Source organism: Nannobrachium achirus, assembly GCF_963921795.1.
Source record: "Nannobrachium achirus genome assembly, chromosome: 2".
Lineage (NCBI taxonomy): Eukaryota > Metazoa > Chordata > Actinopteri > Myctophiformes > Myctophidae > Nannobrachium > Nannobrachium achirus.
This window is the reverse complement of record NC_137811.1, coordinates 78,311,964-78,323,878: the sequence shown is the minus strand read 5'-3', so window position 1 is coordinate 78,323,878 and position 11,915 is coordinate 78,311,964. Positions and strand designations below refer to the sequence as shown.

Genomic DNA, 11,915 nt, shown 5'->3' with positions numbered 1-11,915 from the left:
AACGCGTCTCTCTCTGTGTGTTACAGCGGCGCTGAGGTGAGGTGCACCATGGGAGATGCAGAGTCTCCCTCCCTCTCGGGCGACGAGGCCCCCAGCCCCTCCTCCTCGTCCTCGCTGTCCCTCCCCTCCACCCCCTCCTCCTCCTCCTGCTCCCCCCACCCCCCGCTGCCCCACCCCAGCCCCCCGCTGGGCGTCATCCGGGAGGGTGTCGGCGAGCTCAGCCTGTCCTGCATCGACCCCGAGGTGGCCCACATGGCCTGCATCGACCCCGAGGTGGCCCACATGGCCTGCATCGACCCCGAGGTGGCCCACATGGCCTGCCAGGAGGTCCTGCAGAAGGTGAAGAGACTGCAGGGGGACGAAGACCCCCCTCCTTCCAACCGCGAACCTCCTGACCGCGTTTCTGACCCGGACCCGAACCCCGAGCCGGATCCCACTTCTGACACCGCCAGTAAGCGTGACCCGGACTCTAACCCCGAACCCGACCCGGCTTCTTCTTCTTCTTCTATCCCCGGCCCCAACTCTAACGCCAACCCCCACTCCAACTCTAACCCCGCCGCTCCCCCCGCCCACGCCGCCCCGGGCCTGGCCAACGGGACAGGAAGCAGTAGGAGTGGCCCCGCCCCCGAGGAGGGCTCCTCGGCGGCGGCACGGAGGCGCCAGCGGAACAACAACAACCCGGCGTCCAAGCAGTCGTGGCTGCTGCGCCTGTTCGAGTCCAAGCTGTTCGACGTGTCCATGGCCGTGTCCTACCTTCACAGCTCCAAGGAGCCCGGCGTGCAGGCCTACATCGGGAACCGCCTCTTCAGCTTCAGACACGACGAGGTGGATTTCTACCTGCCACAGCTGCTCAACATGTACATCCATATGGACGAGGATGTAGGGGACGCCATCAAGCCTTATGTGGTGGGTGGTGTTTACACTTTATAACATGTACATACACATAGATGATAACATGTACATACACATGGATGATAACATGTACATACACATGGATGATAACATGTACATACACATGGATGAGGATGTAGGGGACGCCATCAAGCCTTATGTGGTGGGTGGTGTTTACACTTTATAACATGTACATACACATGGATGAGGATGTAGGGGACGCCATCAAGCCTTATGTGGTGGGTGGTGTTTACACTTTATAACATGTACATCCATATGGATGAGGATGTAGGGGACGCCATCAAGCCTTATGTGGTGGGTGGTGTTTACACTTTATAACATGTACATACACATAGATGATAACATGTACATACACATGGATGAGGATGTAGGGGACGCCATCAAGCCTTATGTGGTGGGTGGTGTTTACACTTTATAACATGTACATACACATGGATGATAACATGTACATACACATGGATGATAACATGTACATACACATGGATGATAACATGTACATACACATGGATGATAACATGTACATCCATATGGATGAGGATGTAGGGGACGCCATCAAGCCTTATGTGGTGGGTGGTGTTTATACTTTATACTTTACACTTTAGGATAACATGTACATACACATGGATGATAACATGTACATACACATGGATGATAACATGTACATACACATGGATGATAACATGTACATCCATATGGATGAGGACGTAGGAGACGCCATCAAGCCTTATGTGGTGGGTGGTGTTTACACTTTATAACATGTACATACACATAGATGATAACATGTACATACACATGGATGAGGATGTAGGGGACGCCATCAAGCCTTATGTGGTGGGTGGTGTTTACACTTTATAACATGTACATACATACACATGGATGAGGATGTAGGGGACGCCATCAAGCCTTATGTGGTGGGTGGTGTTTACACTTTATAACATGTACATACACATGGATGAGGATGTAGGGGACGCCATCAAGCCTTATGTGGTGGGTGGTGTTTACACTTTATAACATGTACATACACATGGATGATAACATGTACATACACATGGATGAGGATGTAGGGGACGCCATCAAGCCTTATGTGGTGGGTGGTGTTTACACTTTATAACATGTACATACACATAGATGATAACATGTACATACACATGGATGAGGATGTAGGGGACGCCATCAAGCCTTACGTGGTGGGTGGTGTTTACACTTTATAACATGTACATACACATGGATAACATGTACATCCATATGGATGAGGATGTAGGGGACGCCATCAAGCCTTATGTGGTGGGTGGTGTTTACACTTTATAACATGTACATACACATGGATAACATGTACATCCATATGGATGAGGATGTAGGGGACGCCATCAAGCCTTATGTGGTGGGTGGTGTTTACACTTTATAACATGTACATACACATAGATGATAACATGTACATACACATGGATGATAACATGTACATACACATGGATGATAACATGTACATACACATAGATGATAACATGTACATACACATGGATGATAACATGTACATACACATGGATGATAACATGTACATACACATGGATGATAACATGTACATACACATGGATAATAACATGTACATACACATAGATGATAACATGTACATACACATGGATGATAACATGTACATACACATGGATAATAACATGTACATACACATAGATGATAACATGTACATACACATAGATGATAACATGTACATACACATAGATGATAACATGTACATACACATGGATGATAACATGTACATACACATGGATGATAACATGTACATACACATGGATGATAACATGTACATACACATGGATGATAACATGTACATACACATGGATGATAACATGTACATACACATGGATGATAACATGTACATACACATGGATGATAACATGTACATACACATGGATGAGGACGTGGGCGACGCCATCAAGCCTTATGTGGTGGGTGGTGTTTACACTTTATAACATGTACATACACATGGATGATAACATGTACATACACATGGATGATAACATGTACATACACATGGATGATAACATGTACATACACATGGATAATAACATGTACATACACATGGATGATAACATGTACATACACATGGATGATAACATGTACATACACATGGATGATAACATGTACATACACATGGATGATAACATGTACATACACATGGATGATAACATGTACATACACATGGATGATAACATGTACATACACATGGATGATAACATGTACATACACATGGATAATAACATGTACATACACATGGATGATAACATGTACATACACATGGATGATAACATGTACATACACATGGATGATAACATGTACATACACATGGATGATAACATGTACATACACATGGATGATAACATGTACATACACATGGATGATAACATGTACATACACATGGATGATAACATGTACATACACATGGATGATAACATGTACATACACATAGATGATAACATGTACATACACATGGATGAGGATGTAGGGGACGCCATCAAGCCTTACGTGGTGGGTGGTGTTTACACTTTACACTTTACAGTTTAGGCATTTAGCAGACACTTTTAATCCAAAGCGACTTACAATAAGAAGATAATACATCACAATAACAAACAAGATAACATGTCAGAACATCAACAACAATATAACAAATGCATATGAATATCAATCTAGAAAAAAACAATATAATCAGTAAAGAAAAAAAAGGTTCTAAAAACAAATGCTAACTAGCTTCCTGTATGGTCATTGATCTTTCAGTAGTGATAAGGGTTTAGGTGGAGTCTGAAAAGGTGAGTCTTCAGTCCACGGTGAAAGCTAGCGAGTGAGCCTGTTGTTCTAAGTGCGACAGGGAGTTTATTCCACAACTTGGGGGCCAGGAGGGCAAACTGTCTCAGACAAGTGAATTTTTGTCCTGTAGTTTTTTGTTGTTACAAGGCCTTAAAGTAGCTATAAGCCGTTTTCTGCTGACATAAGCTGGAAACATGCAATTGCTTATTTTATGTTTTAATATTTTAATTTACTATATTCAGGCGGCTATCAATGCTCCCTAATAAAAGCTAGTCTCTGTGGTGCTTCTAGGAGCCGCAGTCTGCCTCCAAAACTATTATTTTATCTGTAAGAAGCTCTGTCACTAGCAGCTCATTGGTGCATGAACCAGCCGACCGGGGCTAAAAGGATTGACAGACAGGTCAACCAATCCGAACAAGAACAAGAGGTGGTCCTGATTGGTCTGCTTATTTGGCAGGCTGCCTAATAAGCAGACCAATGACAGAACTTCTCACAGATAAAAATAATAGTTTTGGAGGCAGATTGTGGCCCCAGGAAGTGTCACATTTAGCAACTTTAAATGACAACTTTGTTTTTTCATAGTTGTCATTATAGTGCTTACTACCAATGTATTTTAAGATATTACCCTCAACATCCCCAGAAACACAATAACATTGCTGTCCGCTTGACAAATTATCATCAAATATGATCATTTTCAAGCAGGTTATGGTGAATATAATGACCTCTCCTGTATATAGAAAACCTCCCACATTCATAAGCTTCAATTTGAGCCCAAGATGATCTTCTCATCTTGAGAATTACTGTTTCTGTAGCCAAAATACTGCACTATACCTCAAATCGGAGAAAATATAATATTCAGTCAGTAGCTTTACAGAAGCCTAGAATCCAACAATTGGTTCACAAGTACTGCTGTTTGAAGTTATAAACATGAACAATGAATACTAGCAGTGTTATGTATCTAATTGCAATTCTTTGAGATAATCGCAATTATTTCGCATAATCATTTCCATGTTGAAACATTTGAAAAATAGCATAAATAGCAGATCTACAAGCTTACTATAAGCTTGTAGATCTGCTATTTCCACTGTTTTCAAGAAATGTTTCTAAAGTATAACATTACTAGTAAGACACCTGAGGGTGGAATGCGACCTCAATTCTTGACTATCTGGCCAACCACAGCGTTTCTCTGACGATTCTAGTTGTTATCATTGTGGGGGGAGTTTGTTCATGTTTTTGTGAGGGTATCAACCCTAGGAGACACGGGGAGAACATGCAAACTCCACACAGAAAGGCCCTATCGCCAACCCCACCTAGGGTGTGAGCGATAGGGCCTAAACATGGAGATGTGGAGAACACTATATATGAAGATAGTCCAGTCCATCATGTCATATGGGACTACCGTCATAGACAGTAGCCATTGTTAGGTCGGGGTCAATGGCTGGCTGTCTGACTGTCTGTACAGGAAGTGATGTCACATGACATACTTTTTATGCCCATATATGAGTCATTCTGTACCACATCTCCATGTTTAGGCTAAACAGGTTCGCTCCATTTCGCCATGTATAGGTCCAAATGACCAACGTCGAGCTTGACAAGGAGGATACCGCACATTGTACCTCATCCACCCTTTCTTCTCTCTCCTTTTGGTATCTTTATCCTCCTCCTCCTTTTTTTGTCTTTCTTAGTCTTGTGTATCCTTCTCTTTTGGCTACTGTCTATGACGGTAGTCCCATATGACATGATGGACTGGACTATCTCCATATATAGTGTTATCCACATTTCGTGTAGCCGCCCCGTACAGGAAGTGATGTCACAACTCGCTGACATCACACTGACATCACAGAGGTTACGGAAGGAAGGAAACATTATTAAATATGTCAGTAATCTGCAGTTTGTGATTATGAAGTCTAAATATTCACATGTTCCAGTCTTCAATGCCAACAACAATTCAATCGTTGATCGCAATTATTTGTGTGAATTGAGCCATTTAGATCTGAACGCCAATCTGTGTCCCGTTAGATTTGAACCACTTTAACCATTATTTTATGTTTTATCTATTTGAAAAATAGCAGATCTACAAGCTCACATCGCCTTACTCTGTGCCACGCTGCGAGCTTGTAGATCTTAACAAAATGGTGGAACGTAGCAAGCAGGCTGGCACCCAGGCTGTGTAGATCTGCTATTTTTGAAAAATCGTGAACATTCAGAAGTCTTTGAATATTTTTGACCCGATTCTATAAATGTCTTCTAAATCAGTGGTTCTCAAACCTTTTCATGTCAAGGACCCCCAAAAATACATGTATTTGGCCACGGACCCCCCATCTCAAAATATGTTGTTCCAGGGACCCCCCCATCTCAAAATATGTTGTTCCAGGGACCCCCATCTCACAATATGTTGTTCCAGGGACCCCCATCTCAAAATATGTTGTTCCAGGGACCCCCATCTCACAATATGTTGTTCCAGGGACCCCCATCTCACAATATGTTGTTCCAGGGACCCCCATCTCACAATATGTTGTTCCAGGGACCCCCATCTCACAATATGTTGTTCCAGGGACCCCCATCTCAAAATATGTTGTCCCAGGGACCCCATCTCAAAATATGTTGTTCCAGGGACCCCCATCTCAAAATCTGTTGTCCCAGGGACCCCATCTCAAAATATGTTGTTCCAGGGACCCCCATCTCAAAATATGATGTTCCAGGGACCCCCCCAGAATCAAATATTTGAGTTACAAATGTGTAATTTGATATTTTCAAAGACTTAATAAAAAAAAAAGAAAAAAGAAAGCAGATCTACAAGCTCGCTGTGAGCTTGTATATCTGCTATTTTTCAACAGTTAAAGCATTATAATGGGTTAAATGTGTGTTTGTTGTCCCAGGTCCATCGGTGCAGACAGAGCATATCCTTCTCTCTGCGCTGTGCGTGGCTGCTGGGAGCGTACAGCTCCTCTAAAGGGTTAAAGGGTTAAAGGTGTGATATTATAATATATATATATTATGTGTTATCAGGTCCATCGGTGCAGACAGAGCATATCCTTCTCCCTGCGCTGTGCCTGGCTGCTGGGAGCGTACAGCTCCTCTAAAGGGTTAAAGGGTTAAAGGTGTGATATTATAATCAAGCATCTATATTGGAGCACTTGGAGGCAATCCTAAACCAGAATGTTTAGCTACATATTCCCACAAACACCTCTCACAAACATAGCCACCACGTCGAACAAACGTGAAAATGTTAAAATGTCCACATTTTAAACATGCCACTCTTTGAACCGCATTTATTTCAATTTAACAAAATTTGCCTCACGCAGAGCAGCCACTCCTGACGGAATGATCCAACGTTGACCGGCGACGCGATTTGCGTCACAAATGGGCGTAAACACAACGCACTCCAACTTAAGTAACTGCCTGCAAGCTGCAAGCAACAGAGATGGGGGGAGGATGGGGGGGTGGAGAGTAGAGAGAGTAGAGAGACAGAGCGGAGCTCAGCAACACGACCAAATGCAGCACTCCAATTGGCTAGGACTGATCACGTGGCACACGTGCCGACGTCCCACGTCACACCAGCGCCATACGTGCTGCTGACGTAACGTGCTGCTGACGTAAAGTCAACACAAGGCTAACAGTTAGCTAAACAAATGATGTACTCACGTTTGCAGAGTCAATAGCACTACTGTCCACATTCCAGTACAGTCCATCACTTAGGCACGAGTCCCGATCACATTACCATAATATAATCTTCATGTATGTACATCCCATTACAGCCACATAACGTTAGGCATTTTATTTATGCGCAGTTTCTAACAGGGAGTGCGTCCGCCGGTAAAATATGTCCGACCGGAAACGTGCTGCGCCACAATAGTTCCCCCCATAGAGAGGCATCAGATAGATGGATACATCGATCATAGATGTATCTATCTATCTATAGATAGATAGATAGATAGATAGATAGATAGATAGATAGTACTATAGAGAATCAATTATAAGAAAAACAATCATAATAATTAAAACACATATTATTAACAATAATAATATATGGAATTAATATAGCACATCTATCTATACTGAGAGCCACAGAAAGATAGATTAGATACACACATCTATCAATAGATAGATAGATAGATAGATAGATATTATAATACAATAATAATAATAAGGGTAATAATAATACAAACTTTAATATCTGGATTTTATATAGTACTTTTACACTACAGTACAGTACGGCACAGTACAGTAGTACCATAAACTACAGTACAGTACAGTACAGTACAGTACAGTACAGTACAGTATGGTACAGTACAGTACACTACGGTACAGTACAGTACAGTATTGTACAGTATGGTACAGTACAGTACAGTACAGTATGGTACAGTACAGTACAGTACAGTATGTTACAGTACAGTACAGTACAGAACAGTATGGTACAGTACAGTACAGTACAGTATGGTACAGTACAGTACAGTATGGTACAGTACGGTACAGTACAGTACACTACAGTACAGTATGGTACGGTACAGTACAGTACAGTACAGTACGGTACAGTACAGTACAGTACAGTACAGTACAGTAATATGTCCGACCGGAAACGTGCTGCGGCACAATAGTTCCGCCACAATAGTTCCCCCCCCCCCCCCCCCAATCTTATTTTTTTTTTTTTACTTTATTTTTTTCACAAAATTTTTTTTTTTCTTATTTTTTATTTTTTATTTTTTACTTTTTTTTTAACTTTTTGTGAAAAAAAAAAAAACGTTTTTTAGTAAGCGGGCGTGGACTCTAGATGTGAGCGGCCCTCTAGATGTGAGCGGCCCGAAGGGCCGCGAACCTCTAGTATATATATATTATGTGTTATCAGGTGCATCGGTGCAGACAGAGCATCTCCTTCTCTCTGCGCTGTGCGTGGCTGCTGGGAGCGTACAGCTCCTCTAAAGGGTTAAAGGGTTAAAGGTGTGATATTATAATATATATATATATATATTATGTGTTATCAGGTCCATCGCTGCAGACAGAGTATATCCTTCTCCCTGCGCTGTGCGTGGCTGCTGGGAGCGTACAGCTCCTCTAAAGGGTTAAAGGGTTAAAGGTGTGATATTATAATATATATATATTATGTGTTATCAGGTCCATCGGTGCAGACAGAGCATCTCCTTCTCCCTGCGCTGTGCGTGGCTGCTGGGAGCGTACAGCTCCTCTAAAGGGTTAAAGGGTTAAAGGTGTGATATTATAATATATATATATTATGTGTTATCAGGTCCATCGCTGCAGACAGAGCATCTCCTTCTCCCTGCGCTGTGCGTGGCTGCTGGGAGCGTACAGCTCCTCTAAAGGGTTAAAGGGTTAAAGGTGTGATATTATAATATATATATATATATATTATGTGTTATCAGGTGCATCGCTGCAGACAGAGCATCTCCTTCTCCCTGCGCTGTGCGTGGCTGCTGGGAGCGTACAGCTCCGACATGCACATCTCCACCCAGAGACATTCCAGGGGCACCAAGCTCCGTAAGCTCATCCTGTCAGACGAGCTGAAGCCCTCTGCCAGCCGGGCGCGCAGGGAGCTCCTCACCAGCCTCACCCCCTTCTGCCCCCCGCCCGCCGGGGGGGCGGAGCACAGCCTGTCGCCCACCAAGAGAACCCACCAGCGCTCCAAGAGCGACGCCACCGTCTCCATCAGCCTCAGCAGCAACCTGAAGAGAACCTCCTCCAACCCCAAGGTGGAGCAGGATGAGGTGAGACCCTAACCTTTAACCCTAACCCTAACCCAACCCTAACCCTACCCTTAACCCAACCCTAACCCTAACCCAGCAACCACAAGGTGGAGAGCAGCCAGGATGAGGTGAGAGAGACTAAAGGCCCTCTTACATCTAACAACTGTGAAAAGATTTCTCAGTTGTAATAAAGTGGCGGCGCGCTCCTGTGATTCGGTCGTTATTCAGTCGTTAAATGTGAGGTAGTGTTCCGACTCCATTTTTACCCCAACTTACAGATTCCTAACCTAACAGATTCTGTTATGAGAATATCAAACTGGTTTAATATTTTCACAACTCGGGCTGAGTCTGAATGAATACAATGACGCAGCCTACAACCAAAACAGAACGAGCCAAAAGCCAAGCCATTCATTCTCCAAGACGCTGAGCTGCCAGCCTGGTCGTTGTTGGTGCTACTACTACGACTGTAGGCCCTTTATTAGTTATTTATTCCATTATTCCAAACATTCAACGTTGATAATAAATTGATAGGATGGATCTGCGCCGGCTAGACTGAGAGGAGAGAACGAGAGAGGAGAGGGCTGAGGGAGGGCATGTGAGGAGTCTAACTAGGGTTTTTCTGAATCCATTGCAAGCATTTGTTTTGCACATTCCAAACATTCCTTGGGCTAAAACTGGCGACACATAACTATGGTTTAGTGATGAGTCATCACTTTTCACAGTTTTGTGGGATCCACCAACAAATGTGAAATGGTCAATTTATAACACTTCATAACAACATGATTATTGGAATAAATTGAACGTCACAGAATGATGTCATGTAAAGTATTAATGTAATCTAAGCTATTAAAACATCACCTACATAAAACTGATGAAATGATTATTGATACACAATATTCACTATTCAGTCAGATCACATTCATTTTACAATTCCTACAGGGTTAACACACACACACACACACACACACACACACACACACACACACACACACACACACACACACACACACACACACACACACACACACTAGGGCATTCATGAATGAACATTGTGAAAATAGCAGATCTACAAGCATGTAGATCAGCTATTTTCACAATATTTATCTGCGGACCCGAGTCACATTAAATGTAATACCTACAATTCCAAGTGCTTGTCAGGGTGGGGGTCCCCAGTTCAAATATGTTTATTTTGGGGGTCACGGCCTAAAAAGGTTTGAAAACCCCTGGTATAGAGCATTAACAAATTCATCCACCAGGGGCATTGACAACTCATTCTTATTCTTATGACTTCCTATCTAGCCAGGCTTTATAAACTATAGATTTTTTTTAAAGAGAAAACAACATCGAATATCGAATAGTGACTTTGATATTCCAATATTTGGTGAATGCCCTAATACATACACGCACGCACACACACACACACACACACACACACACACACACACACACACACACACACACACACACACACACACACACACACACACACACACACACACACACACACACACTTCATGTCAGATATGATGATGATGTCATGCTGTTGACCTCTGACCTTTCAGGAATGTGACAGTGCGGGGGGGGGGGGGGGGGGGGGGGGGGGTCAGACGGTGAGGGTCCCGTAAGTTCACCTCCTCTGCCCCGGTGCATTCTGGGAAATGGTTGGCTACGGTGGAGCAGCCCCTGAACATGTACACAGACAGTACCAGAATGATGTCATTATAATGATGTCATTATAACTGAACATGTACACAGACAGTACCAGATGATGTCATTATAATGATGTCATTATAACTGAACATGTACACAGACAGTACCAGATGATGTCATTATAATGATGTCATTATAACATGTACACAGACAGTACCAGATGATGTCATTATAATGATGTCATTATAACATGTACACAGACAGTACCAGATGATGTCATTATAATGATGTCCATTATAAAACTGAACATGTAACAGACAGTACCAGATGATGTCATTATAATGATGTCATTATAACTGAACATGTACACAGACAGTACCAGATGATGTCATTATAATGATGTCATTATAACTAATATTAATGCCAAAACTCAGATCAAATGACCAGCCAGTATTTAAAGGACAACTTTAGTTCTTTAGAACAAGGGTTTCATATTTTTAGATTGTAATTTAAAGAATATAAAAGATGAGTGTTAAAATGATTTCATTGACTTCTTTCTGTTGTTTTTAGAGATTCTTATTTCAGTGGTTGTGGGAATGCGTACAAGTGGCTAAATATGTGTCATTTTTACACAGAATAAGCCCATTCCCAAGATTACAACGTAACCTTTCATGGTTTGGATGTGACGTATGGGGGCTAGAAGTGTTACTGTAAATAGCAATAATGAAACTGCTGGCTTTATTGTGTCTAAAAAGACATATTTAGCCACTTGTACGCATGCCCCCAGCCCCCATGCGTACGCATGCCCCACATTTTAGCATGGGTAAACGCGATTAA

General features: G+C 42.7%; 1 protein-coding gene across 1 annotated transcript in view; it reads left to right on the top strand.

Annotated features, from left to right (window-relative positions):
* Window positions 1-11,915, top strand: part of pi4kb (phosphatidylinositol 4-kinase, catalytic, beta) — a 65,389-nt gene that overhangs the window by 6,193 nt on the left and 47,281 nt on the right. The window contains exons 2-3 of the mRNA XM_080750257.1: window positions 27-906; window positions 9,108-9,449. Coding sequence (XP_080606383.1) covers window positions 49-906; window positions 9,108-9,449 — 1,200 coding nt within the window. The 5' untranslated portion in view covers window positions 27-48. The remainder of the gene's footprint in view (window positions 1-26; window positions 907-9,107; window positions 9,450-11,915) is intronic.